This window comes from Eptatretus burgeri, chromosome 12 (genome assembly GCF_056783735.1).
Source record: "Eptatretus burgeri isolate ZD-2024b chromosome 12, Ebu_testis_v1, whole genome shotgun sequence".
Classification (NCBI taxonomy): Eukaryota; Metazoa; Chordata; class Myxini; order Myxiniformes; family Myxinidae; genus Eptatretus; species Eptatretus burgeri.
Window position 1 is genome coordinate 32,592,633 of NC_140972.1, and position 14,018 is coordinate 32,606,650.

General features: G+C 42.0%; 1 protein-coding gene and 1 long non-coding RNA gene across 6 annotated transcripts in view; one reads left to right on the forward strand and one right to left on the reverse strand.

Moving 5' to 3' along the window:
- The window catches only part of LOC147015367 (uncharacterized), a 53,246-nt gene that overhangs the window by 20,076 nt on the left and 19,152 nt on the right, over nt 1-14,018 (reverse strand). For 2 of the 5 annotated variants that reach the window (XR_015050303.1, XR_015050305.1), the window contains exons 3-7: nt 13,443-13,654; nt 10,692-10,767; nt 8,288-8,464; nt 7,555-7,709; nt 4,903-4,957 (exon numbers count right to left, since the gene is read on the reverse strand). Coding sequence is in view for 1 of the 5 variants with exons in the window: in XM_085850042.1 (XP_085706168.1) it covers nt 4,903-4,957; nt 13,443-13,471 (84 nt within the window). In the remaining 4 variants the exon portion in view is untranslated. Of the gene's footprint in view, nt 1-4,902; nt 4,958-7,554; nt 7,710-8,287; nt 8,465-10,691; nt 10,768-13,442; nt 13,655-14,018 lie in introns of those variants that run through there. The other 3 variants (XR_015050304.1, XR_015050306.1, XM_085850042.1) reach the window with 3 other exon arrangements.
- LOC147015368 (uncharacterized) lies at nt 4,887-13,645 on the forward strand. Its single transcript, XR_015050307.1, has 3 exons — nt 4,887-4,992; nt 12,923-13,133; nt 13,511-13,645. It is a non-coding gene; the product is annotated as an uncharacterized LOC147015368 (long non-coding RNA).

Here is a 14,018-nt window from a genome sequence, read left to right on the forward strand (position 1 = left end):
ATCTCAGCTGAACTGCTAAAGCAGCCAAGGAAGCACAGACACGGTATCCATTGTATCAAAAAGAGAGTTTCATCATGATGTTCGATCCCACGTTGACAGTCAAAAAACAGTGCAAGTCCGGGTATTTTATCCTGCCTGGCTCAGTGAGCTGTAAAAAGACACACATAGCGAATGCCAGAGGGGAAATGTTTCGAGAAGCTTTAAGTTTACGCAAGTACTATATTACCACAATTGTCACTCGCTTCATGTATAAAGGATGAAGTCATCGTGCAGATAGAGGGTGGAAATCACACGAAAAAGTTTCCCAGAAATGGAACAGTTGGACCGGTTAACTAAAACGACGACTACAAGTACTATTAAAAATATGTGAACCCACATTAATTATCCGTCAAGGAAAGTCTGTGTTTCAAGACTTTCATGAACCCGGTGTTCGACTGGAGTCGATTTGTGCAGGAATTTAGAATTTGTTGAGGGTGCCGGCAATACCTCACATACTCTTCGTGAAAAATACCGTGGGGTCTTTAATGTTCACCAGGTAATGTAATGCTAGCAGATGGGACACCTGTCTTAACGCCCATTTAAAGGGGGGGGGGACACACTTTGTGACGAAACACCCTTACTTTGTGACATACCTGCCGACGAACCGCCAATCAAACAGTTTATAGTCGAGTCGAAAAACAAACCCAAACTAGACAGCTCATTGGTGAGTGTACTGCCCCTGCACCATCCTGTTGGACGCGGATCATGCTGTTGGGGGTGGAATAGTTGGTTATGGATTGTACTAACAAAAACAACTGAGCACCACAGTGGAAAATGCAAAAGCAAAATAAATCACTCGACGTTTTGTCCAAAAAAAAGATTTAAAAAATCAAAGGTTTATAAAGTTTAAATTTTTCAGCTACAGAGTGATCTTCATCAGTGATTAACTCAGGTCATGTGTGCCCATATATTAAATGCGCTCCCCGAGTGGCAGAGCAGCACAGGCCTACAATGGACCCCCAAGAACCAGGCAACTATTATTATTATCAACTCTGTGGCTGAAATGTGATCCAGTGATTAATTTGGTGCATTCTGTGCTTGAACATTCATACTCGGGGTGGTTTAGTGCATGCATTGTGATTTGGTGCATACTGTGCTAGATTATTAGCCCCTGTTGGATATAGTCTGAAATTGGGGCTTACGCATTTGGTCTCGATTTTCGTGTCCATGCGTGTGTGCGTGCGTGCGTGCATTCACAATCATATCTCTGACATGTATGGACAGATTATATTCGTACTTGGCATAAAGAAAACATGATGGTACACATATGCACATCATTTTGTTTTGTGATGCGATCAAAGATGGCCGACTGGCAGCCATTTTAGTTATAAAAAACAACCCGATGTTGAACTCATCCTCAACTGTTTCTCGGACATGTGTCTACCGATGTTATTCAAACTTGGCACACAGATAAAGAATGATGACATATATGTGCACGTCATTGTTTTTCCAAGATAAGATCCAAGATGACCGACTGGTGGCCATTTTGTCATTTAATAGTGTCCCCAACCATTTCTCAAACATGCATGGTCCGATTTTGTTCAAACTTGGCAAATGTCACATGTCACAAATGTTCTTGTATGTCACATGACCACTCAAGTCAATTGCGCATACACATAAATGTTGTAAGTATGGGCTAGCCCTTTAACTCCAAAGAGCAAAATTACTAAAACCATGGGGACCATGACATTTTATGTCTTTTTCTCCTTGTTCTTGCGAGAGGTGGTCTAGTGCATTGTGATTTCATGCATTCTGTGCTCGATCATTCATGCTATTAGTGGTCTAGTGCATTGTAATTTCGGAAATTAATGTGTCATTTTGGCCACTAACTCCGACTATGCACATCTAAGAAATATTTTTCATCCAAACAGGGTACCTAAAATATCTATTAAAAATGAAATGCGTACAGACTCTGACGGCAGAAACCGTACGTGGGGAGTGGCAGCAATAACTGTACACTAGGAATGTCGACAGTAACTGTACAATGGGCATAGCAGTAATAACTGTACAAGGGAAATAGCTGCAGTACCCAGAGGTGAGGTGTGGCGGCATTAATTGTACACGAGGCATGTCAGCAGTAACTGTACATCAGGCATGTTCGCCATAAGATTCAATGGGAGTGGTGGCAATAATTTTAGATTGCTCCAAACTTGCAAAGTTGTAATACAATCTCCCTCTCATAAAATCACTTCCATAAACTCAACCATCACTACCTCAATTTGTCCTGCCATTGTGAGCAATGAAATTTATTCTGCTTAAAGACACCAAGGTATGAAATTAGCATTTGGTTTCATACCAAGGTCCTAAACTGGTATCATACAGCCCATCATTCGTGGCTGAAGCACTGAATCTTGAACTGTCATGAGTCTGTTTTTTTTTTTCTCTCTCTGAAAATGGATTGTCTGATAAACCACTAATCGGTGGGATACAAAGGACGTGGCAAAAGGAGAGCGGTTCTGAACGAGTATCCTAACCAGGCACCACACGGGGACTACCGAGTGTCACAGAAATGTGTAACCGCATGGGCCGCAAGCACAGATGTACGATCATTATTAAACAGTGCCATAACGAGATCCCTGGGCAAATATGCCCGCCATTTAAAGCTCCCCCAAGCTACAGCAGAAGACAGCTGTCCTCCGTCGTGGCTAAATTAATTTGCTCCGAGCGGTGTCTGGGCCTCGCGAGGGCTAACTCGTGCTAAGTGGCACATAGTGGATCAACACAAGCAAGGTTATTCCCTCAGAAAAGGGAAGCAAATGTAGAGAGAAGAGCAGCCAGCAGACATTGTGTTGCGATGGGAATTTCTAAATGCATTAAATTATCCCAAAAATACGGCTCAACAAGTATCACCGGCGAATTCAAATGCTTCCTTTCACTATCAAGAGAGAAAAAGCCACAAAGCCTGTAAAGCTATTTCAAATAGTTATTCAAACTATGTTGAGGAATTTCTTTAAGCATCAACAAACCAAAGGGTCAGAAGGCCTCAGGGGAGGCCTCGTGTGAAGACCTGATCTGTACTGAACTCGCATCGTGTGTTTTGTTGGCAATGGCATGGATAATTACATTTCAAAATAAAAAGTCAAATGTTAACATTGCTCACAACATTAAAGCCATATGCAATGCTGTGACTGAGGAACACTGCATGGAACATGAAGCCAACACACACACACACACACACACACACACACACACACACACACACACACACACACACACACACACACACACACACACACACACACACACACACACACACACACACACACACACACACACACACTTTGCATGGTGATAAGGACTGCAGAGTGGAGAGGGCACACCAGTTGTGGTTTGGAGAGAACACATTAAACTTTTAACAAACCAACTGGCTCGTCAAACGGCATCCATCAAACAGTTGTTATGGATTTTAAATGTTCTTATTTGATGCATCATGTTTATTTTATACACAAGGAAGAATAGACTTCTATATTGTTGGAATTCAACAATATAAAGAAAAAAACAAAGCAAACCACAATCACCAACACCCCCCCCTGCCTGCCCCCCTGCACCCCCCCCCAAAAAAATTATCTAAATTAATGGCAAAGACTCAACCAGATATGCCTGGTGTTGGCTCCATGGTTAGGGTGGTGGATTTGGTATTTGAGGATCCTGAATTCAAATCCCACTTGGCTGTTGAATGAATACCAGGTGGGGTTGACTCTGCCTGTCATCCTTCTGAGGTCAGCAAAATGAGTGCCAGCTTGCTGGTATCCTGTGTCGGAGTGGTGACCCGTCCAGGATTATGCCCAATAGCCCAGGAGACTGCTTAGGCAGCACCTATGGTCTGGATAGATGGACTGACTCACTCAACCAAGTGGTTTCATGAGGGACTATGAAGACTGAATGTGCAATAATTTTATAAACCCTCTCGAAGAAAAAAAAAAAAAGAGTCGAAATGGAGACCAGAACGAGACACCAAGGTGATCGGCCACGATCACTTCATTTGCCATTAAAAAAAAAAACAATTACTCCTACTTCTGAATCAAAACTAGTATAAACTTGGGAAACACAAAAACTTTTTAAAAAATATTTTATAAATTACACATCAAATATAACAGGATGTTAGAGAGGTGCCACAATTACCTTTAGGCTGTCAAGTTTGGGTTTTATTCCCGACCTGACTCTAAACTGCTTCACAAAGTGTGCCGTCCCTCAGATGGACTTTAAGTCGGTTGTCCTATATATTAGCATAAGCTGGTGGTCGTCAAAGATCCCTTGGTGTTTTGTTATTTTTTTACGCAGAGAAGGCGAGTTATCACTGACACCCTGAACAAATTACAAATTCCTGACAAAATCACCTCCAGTTGAATGTCAGTCCTCGTCAACGAGTTCGTGAAAAAAAACTTGGGATAAAAACGTTCTCAGGCTGACTCAAAAAATTGCGAATAATTGGGGGTTATTAAAAAAAGGTTTCATGCAATTGGCCAGAGTTCGAGTAGTGGTTGTAGTCGCAATCGTAGTAGTTGTCTAAATTACACGTCAAAAATGCAACGTTCCCTATATCCAGGAGCGCTTGAAAATAATCAATCCAAAAAGAGATAAAAGGCCATTTCAAGCTAAAGTGTGAATTATTTTTGAAACACACACACACACACACACACACACACACACACACACACACACACACACACACACACACACACACACACACACACACACACTAAAATAAAGTAACATGTTAAGAATTTGCCCACCATACAAAACACGACCACTAAGAGTTAAAAGAATGTTCAGAAATTCATTATTCGATCATTTGGTTTTACATCACACATTACTTTACCTCCACAGCTGCCATCCATAAGCGTCAGAGGAAAGTGGACATACCTTATGCAAGACGTGATCTACAGACTTCAAATAATTTGCCACGTTTTCATTGTCTCTGTAAAAGGAAGAAAGAAAACCTGCTGTCAAGTCGTAAGTCATACATTTTTACACGGCAACCTTTATGTGCGCAGTAACTTACACATTGTGGTTTGTGACACTAGAAACGTCCTCGTACAGCTATGAGGAAAATACCAAAAGTAATGTCACTGACAGCTTCTGTGGCATGACACTCAGGCTTGAATATAGGATTATTAAGTCAGTGTTATGGGATTTATTGGTTATATTTAATTGCAGCATATATGTTACGTTGCACACAGACAGCATGTTGTGCACATCCCAAGTTGCCATGATTAGATACTGGTTTGGCTTTTTTCTTCAAAGGACCTAAGGTTCATGGAAAAGCCTCACAAATCATGCACACTCACTCAAAGGAGTGCAATCCCTGGAACTTCTTGGCCTCACGGTCTGCCAGAACCGTCTCGATATTCTCCGTCGAGCTAAGGCATTCCTGAGCTGAAACAAACTCATCACAGTTTGCAAGGCTTTCATACTAATCTCATTGGAGTATTGCTCCACACTCTGGGCTGGTGCTCCTGCTTCCTACCTTTCTCTTCTTGAGGCGGTCGATAACAAGCCCTTCTGCACCATTGGTATCTCAAGGCAGGAGGCAGATTCCAAAATACTGCCATTCTCCCACCGGCGGTAGGTTGGTGAGCTCTAAGACATCACTTTTTTCTCCACAGACTGTGGCAGAGTTGTATCCATTCTCTATCCTCTAGATGCTGAGTATCAAATGAGGAAACAGCACATAATATTTTTACAAGTATTTGACATGACTGGCCAGGGTATGAATCGAACCACCAGCCTACCTGATGCACATCAGATGCTTTGAGGTATTTTGGGTCCTCAGGGTCTTTTGGTTCTTTCGGGGTCTTCAGGGCCTTGGGTGTCTTTTAAAGTGTCAACAGCGGTTGAAGGGGTCTCAGCAATCCAAAGCGGTGAAATGTATATTACAATAGTACATAATTAATAGGTGTGTGTGTGTGTGTGTGTGTGTGTGTGTGTGTGTGTGTGTGTGTGTGTGTGTGTGTGTGTGTGTGTGTGTGTGTGTGTGTGTGTGTGTGTGTGTGTGTGTGTGTGTAGTCAGGGTGCAACTGACATTCAAATAGTACATAATTAATAGACATATAGTCTCAGCTTCACTGTGAAAGGAACTTTCCAATTGTATGTAATTTATAGATGTCTGTGTTGTCTGCAGCTAAAGTTCAACCAGGATGTGATTAATAAGCGAATGGTCTTCACGGACTGATGGACGGCTTCACGGCTTCCTGGGCGGCTTCATGGCTTCACTGCCTCATGGACCGTGCTTTTAGTTCATATATATATATATATATATATATATATATATATATATATATATATATATATATATATATATATATATATATATATATATATATATAATGACCCATGAACCCGTTGGGTTCCCGTTGTGACAGCGGTTGATGAAAAAAATCATTTTCAAGAAAAAATAAAAAGCTCCAGTGAACTATACCGCTGAGGTTGTTTGCATTGATCAAATTCTCCCGAAGAGTACTTGACTGAATCGGGAATTGATTTTTAAATAAATTTTTTCATTCCCCGATTTGAACGAAACTTGATACTGCACACTGCAGGAGAATGGTGAGTGAGGTGGCACTAAAATTTTTGCACTATCGTGCACCGTTTTAGCTGTATTTTGGAAACATACATACATATATACATGATGAGAGTTTTATATATATATATATATATATATATATATATATATATATATATATATATATATATATATATATATATATATATATATATATATATATATATATATATATATATATATATATATATATGTGGACTATGTTTCCTCAATGATAACTACTTTGTCTCCTTACCCTAACACTAACTGTAACCTCAAATGTAACCCTCACCTGATAATGCGAACCCTAACAGCCACTTTTACGACAATTTGCTCAAACAAAAATCAGCTCGAACCACTTTTACCAGGCTGACAATCCTGAAAGAGTGAAATAGTTTCAATCTGGTGGCTTTCATGATTTATCCGACCAAGCACAACAATTCTCCTCCTCGGGAAGGGGGGGGGGATCAGGGGGTGAATAAGAGACACTTCCTGGTTGTTGGTCGGTGAGAGTAACAGGATAGTTTGGAGTAAAAGTGGTTGAAGTAACCTTCTTCTTCGAGGAGAGTCAGATCACATTATGCCAAACCATTGTGTAATTTAAGTTGCCAAACATGTTCATGTCGATGTTTTGATCCCCACTTCCCTCAATCAAATACTTTAGTAACCGTTGATGAAATGCAGAATTTCTCAATTATAATTTACGGAACAATGGCGTTAGTACATGTGCATCTGAGATCTTTACCAGCTGTACAAGTTGTGGGGAGAGGGGGGTGGGGGTTTCTTGCAATTTTCCAGGATCCAACAACAATTGCTGTTAATGAGTTTAGTTTAGATTTTCATTTTAGCAAAGAGAATGGTTGGATGTTCAGGTGGAGAGGAAATGTTGAGGTTGGGGGGGGGGTGGGGGAGGTGGTGCATCTACCTGGCTTAATGACACAGAAATTGAGTGAGGAAACATTGCAGGGTCTCACCTGCAGGGTGTCAGTGAGAGTTTTCTCCCGATCCTGCTAATTCAAGTGTCACTTTCATCGTGACGACGCAATTTGAGCCCTTGTTCAGCGAGCAGTGTTGTGGCCTGCTGCTCATGGTTAAGTGCTGCCTGAGGCTCTTGGCAAATGCTTTCACACTATGTGTATAAACAAAAACTATAATTACATACAAAAAAAAAATCAACCTACCACCAGCATGCTGCAAAGATGGTCCAAAAACGCCACGGTATACTCGGTCCAAGAAACAATAGTTATAAACAATAGCATATTCTTTTTGGACCGCCATATTATGACCTTGACCTTCAACATTTAGGGATAGAGTATAAATTAAGAAAATGTGTCCCTATTTCGAGTCTATCCATAAAACTTCAACATTATGAAAATTGGGGGAAAATTATTCAACTTGTGATCAAAAATGTGTTTTTTGTCAATTACGTCACAATGCCCAAAAGTAGGTCAAGGACATGAAACAAATATCAGGTGCACAACTTCAGTGCAGGTACACTATTATGATGCAAGGAACATCTTGGAAAGCCGAGCGGTCTTTGAGATTCCGCATTGGCAAAATTGAGCAATGACAAGAAAACGCTTTTGTTTTTTTTCAAACCGCCATTTGACTTTAACCTTTAATCTGGATGGATCTGATGTAAACTAAGCATAAATGCGACTTGCTCTCAGATATCTATAGAGGAAATTTTGTTCCAAATGGACAAACCTTTGTGTCATCCTGGTGTCTCGCAGGTAGGGTGAGGCATCAATGTGTGTGCCATCCGTTTGATGGGTGGACCCATCTGCCAGCATTATTTGGTGGACTTTAGATCCCATGGTATCCTTTACGAAGAGTAGGCGATATTGCAGGGACTGTGAGTAAATCACAAATTCCTGCTCTGACCTACAGGGGGAAATGGATCAGGAGAACTCCCAGAAATAATGCAATCAGCAGCTGCAGACTGCATACAAAATGAATGGATACAGTATTGTGCTTCTTCTTCATAATCTATCTATAATTCCAGCAATCTCTGTGCGTGTGTGTATCTGTCTGTCTGTTTGTCTGTTTGTCTGCGACCGCCGTTTCTCGACGACCGCCAGTCCGATCTCATTGAAATTTGCCAGGAATATTGCCGGGGACCCGCGGATGTGCCTTTTCGAGGTTTGATATCAATCGGACGAGCGGTTCCCAAGTTACAGCCATTTATCTGTCGACCAATGACAAGACACGGTGCTATGACGTCACAATTAATGTTTTTTTTTTGTTTTTTTTTTGCACGATTGACGGTCCGATCTGATGGAAACTTGCCAGGAATATTGCTGGGGACCCGCGGATGTGCCTTTTCGAGGTTTGATATTAATCAGATAAGCGGTTCCCAAGTTACGGCCATTTATCTGTCGACCAATGACAAGACACGGTGCTATGACGTCACGAATGATGCCACAATTAATGTTTATTTATTATTATTATTATTATTATTTTGCACGATTGACGGTCTGATCTGATTGAAACTTGCCAGGAATATTGCTGGGGACCCGCGGATGTGCCTTTTCGAGGTTTGATATTAATCGGACGAGCGGTTCCCAAGTTACGGCCATTTATCTGTCGACCAATATCTGTGAGAGAGGGGGACGGGAGAGGGGGGATGAGTGTGGGGGCGAGACAGCGGGGCGAGAGAGGAGGGGGAGAGAGGAAAGGCGTGACTTGGGGGAAAGAGGGGGACAAGAGAGGGGGGACAGAGAGGGGGCAAGAGAGGGGGGAGAGGGGCGAGAGAGGGGGGGCGAGAGAGAGAGGGGCGAGAGAGAGGGGTGAGAGAGAGGGGCGAGAGAGAGGGGCGAGAGAGGGGGGGCGAGAGAGGGCTGCACATACTGGCACTCACCTACGGGCCTGCACAAGTAATAATAATTGTAATAATAATAATAATAATAACAATAATAATATACCCAAGAAATGAAACAAGTCTTGAACCTATGATGAATTAAATCAATTCAGACATAAACCCAATTGGTGCATTTATTTATTTTCCACAATTTGGAAAATTTTGTCTGAAAACATTTTGATTTGGGACATTGTTATTCAAACAAACATCATTGCGATATAGCGAATGATAACACCAACATCAAACATTTTTGAAATATCATGCTATACAGGACTATATATTCTTTTTCGGCCCAATCTCTCAATGGTGAAGAATCAATTAAAAAATTAAATAATTATCCTATCCAGATCCGGATTGTGATCTTCACAAAAATCGAATCAATTCATCCTTGCGACACACCCAACCTGTCCCCAAGTTTCATCCTAATCCGTCCACAACCTTTTGAGATATCGTGCTATATATCATTTTTAGCCCTATTTCTCAATGGTGAAGAATCACTTAAAAATTATAGTAGTCGGATACGGATCCGGATCTTTAGCAAAATTTAATGAGTTAGTCCTTGTCACACACCCAACCTACCTACCAAATCTCATCCGGATCAGTCTACAACTTTTTGAGATATCCTGTACACAAACAGACAAACAGACAGAAAGGGGTGAAAACATAACCTCCTTCACCTTCGGTGGCGGAGGTAATAATTTTCCACTTTCTTGGAAACGATATGAGGATGACTCTTTACGGTATTGATTCTCATCTCACTCAAATTGAAATATGTTATTTCAATTTAGTTGAAGTGAAAGTATCCAAAGGTACACTGCTGTGGTTAATGTATTAATTAGCTTATCGGCGTTTAGATTTAGGACAAAAAAGATGAAGTACGTGTGTACAAATATCATATTTGGTTACTTGCACTAATTAATATAGGCCAGGCCCTTGTACGTAAGTTACAAAAGGTACAAAAAGTCTATCCCAGATGCCAATTAATAGAAGGCATTGTTAAAAACTCCCGCAAGCTCGCTCGGATCGTGCACAATGTCCCGTGCAATGAAATGTCACTTACAGGTCGCTCATGCAATACAGACACAGACAATGTGGTACCAAGAAACCGTCAAACTCTCACACAAACTCCAATTCTCCGGTCTCAAGGCAGGACCAAACGACGGAGACATCGAGTGCAAGTATCAAAAACAAACAAGAACCCATTTTGGGAATTGCTATGCGATTTCAAGGCGGTGTCACTGCCAAGCTCACCGATTCGCAAGGTGGGCAGTCAATCCGTCGTGGCAGGAGACGGGCCGGGACAGGCCTGAAATCGAACTGTGGGCTCCTGGGATCGAAACAAACTGATTTTACTGCTGCGCCATCTTCGCAGCCCTTAATTAGCAAGCCGATCCTTCGACCAAGCAAAGGAACTCATCACATACACAATGACACTGCGGACACACTGTCCATCAAGCACAGGAAAAGACCATTCTGCGTGCGCCAAAGTGTCCTCCTGACACTATTGATATTAAAGAAATGCTCTCAGCAAGTACCAAATTTATAAGGAACAGTCTGTTTGGCACACCAAACCTGCTTCACATTCAAATTACACTTCCTTTTAAATCTACTTCCGTAACTATATGGCCATGGATATCCGACTGGAAGCTTAATATTGCAAAATATCTGAAGGAATCTTTCACAGTCGCATGATTACAGATTGGAAAGCCAGCCTAATGCACCCTCACTCCCATCCTCACCCCACCTACCCTTGCAGAATTTATAGTTCGATCCGACTCCGCAGGCAATCAAACTCAGAAGCAGACAGCTCAGAGGCAAGTAGACTATCGCAAGCTAACATCCCCCTTTTATTAGTTAACATAAATCTGACTCTAAACAATTACCACTGTAATGATAATAAATGCCATATATTATTAGGTTTTTAAAAAAATAGTTTTTGAGCTGCGTAAGAATGAAAAAAACAAAATCACATATCAAGTGTTTCTCCTTTTCGGAGTGACTGGATGATCAAACGCATTCACTATTGGCCAATAGTTCAAAACGATTTCCCACTGTAAAAATAATCTCGGGCCTAGCTATAAACTGTCATCCCATCCTTATGCTTGGCAGGCAGGGCGATGCATCAATTTGTGCGTCGTCCCTGGGGTGGATGTTAAACTGGGTGTCCAATTCTGCCAGCATTAGTTGTTGTCCGTTAGAGATCCCATGGCGTCCTTCCCAAAGAGTCGGCGAGGTATTGTCAGCACCCTGAACAAGTTACAAATTCCTGCTCTAACCTACAGGGGGCATCAGCAGTGCTGCCGCACCCCTGGCATGAACTGATGTTAACCGCAGCCATGTGCTGCTTTCGAACGACGACGATGTAGAACTACTGACAAAGCTCAACCACCGTAACCGAGCTATAGGAGGCACAAACTGACAAACATTCCAAACACCGCATGAACAATGGTGAAAAACTAGCAGTAATTTTTTGCTCCGCAATTCTTAAAGGCCACAGGCATGCGCGAGACAAATCCTTCTCATCTGAAGCCTCTGGCCCAATCATATATGGGTGCAGCGGTGCAGGGTGCCAATAACTTCTTCGAACCCTACAAGATAAAGGACCTCATAATTGATAGAACTCTTCAACATCTCTATCAACAAATGAAAACAAAATCCATATCGGAATTCTCATTGCTCTCACTGCCTCCAGACATGCTGAGTGAATGTTTTCCCCAAGTGGCACCTCCGGGACACACCTTTCAGACTGTATCGGCTATTCGACAAGCTGACAAATAAAACGGAAGATTCGCAAACAATTAAAACTGTGCCTTTCACAAAATGTCGAGGTACAGTTGGTTTTCTTTCATGGTAGAGCTATGGAGTTCACTGACCAAGTCCTTTAAGGTTTGCAGCAAAGAGTCACCATAGTCACCAACACAGTTTCCAAATCATCACAGTTGTATTTATAAATCTTCTTCTTCCATGTGCAGCACAAGGCTGCGGGTGGCATCATTGGCTGAAGGTGTGATTGTGCCGCTGATGCAATACTCTCTGGAGGTTAGGGCAGGAATTTGGAATTTGTTCATGGTGCCGGTGAAAGCTTGCTTACTAGTCGAGAAGCACACCATGAGATCCTTAACGTCCACCAACTAATGCTGGCAGACGGGACGCCTGTTTAACATCCATCCAAGGGATGGCACACACATTGATGGATCACCTTCTCTGTGAAACACCGGGATGACAATTTATAGCTGAGCTGGGATTCAAACCACCTCTCGGCCTCCAGGCCATCCTATCAGCCCTATTTGTAAATGAATCACTTGTTAGAAAATTTACCTTAATTAAAAAAAACCCAAAGGTTCAGCTGTACCAGCTGTTAACAACTATAAGAGTGTCTGTATGAAAACACCTGTAATGGCAAAAGGAACCATCGCTCCTCTACTTAGGGATCAATGGCCTTGAAAAATCAAGAAATCTCCCAAAACCCATTTTCTTTGCAGAGCCTGAAGCTTTGTCTCCACATGGGGAAAGCACTCAGCACGTTCTTGGAGCTCAGCAAGACAAGCTAGCTTGTTCCTTATATTCAGCCAATGACCTCAACCATGTACAGTCGCTGAATGAACTCCAGCACAGACTTCTGGCACTAGCGCAATGCTGCGCTGCACACCGCACAGACGCTAAAATATTAAATCAAGGCATCGGCGATGAGCCGTAAGTCTTACGCATCATCATCGTCACAGTCTACAACTCAAACAACTACACTATAATCGTGCATACGGAAAGCATCGAATCACTCTGGACGTGAAGCTGTCTGGCCTTGCTTGCTAATGGCAAATAATTTCTTCTTGTGTTTTTTTTTTTACTGCTGGGTTGATCTCATTAGATTTTGGAGATGGCTGCAATAAACAGTTAAAATTTTAAACAAAATGAAATCAATATGTTTGAAATGGTGAGACGATGAGGGCTTAACTTCAGGGGTTATAACTACATAATTAGTCTGCCCAGGGTAGTATCACCTACATGCTGCAAGAGTCTGAGAGACACTTCATATGAGATTGAGAGGTGATCCTGTTGATCCTTTTTCCAAGTTGCTTCACCAGGTTTGCGTCACCAACTGGGAGATCGAGGTATAGCGTGGCTGACAGCAGCAAGTGCAGAGTGGAAAATAACTTCGAAAAATCTCCTTTTGGCGGCCCTCATCGCGGCAAGCAGACGTACAGCCGAAGCAACATCTGAGGAAATGAAAATCATCATCATCATCATCTTCATCATCATCAGGGGAGCATGTTGCAGTGCAAGAGTGTGAACTGCAGACGGAAGACTCCATTTCTCAACTGTGCTGTGCCATACACCCTGTTCCTCATCCATATTGTTCCGGTTCTGGAAGACCCTGGGAGTCACATCCAACACATAAGGGTTCGCCAGTGTAGTGTGGTTGACTATAATTTTTTTGATAGGCAGCTTCACAAGATTTATCCAGATAGCTTGACTGCAAACAGAATTGGTAATGATTGTACAGTTGCTGCATATCTGGATATGTTGGTTAGAGTTGGATAGAATGGTTTAAGTTCAAGTGTTTATCATAAAGTTGATGAT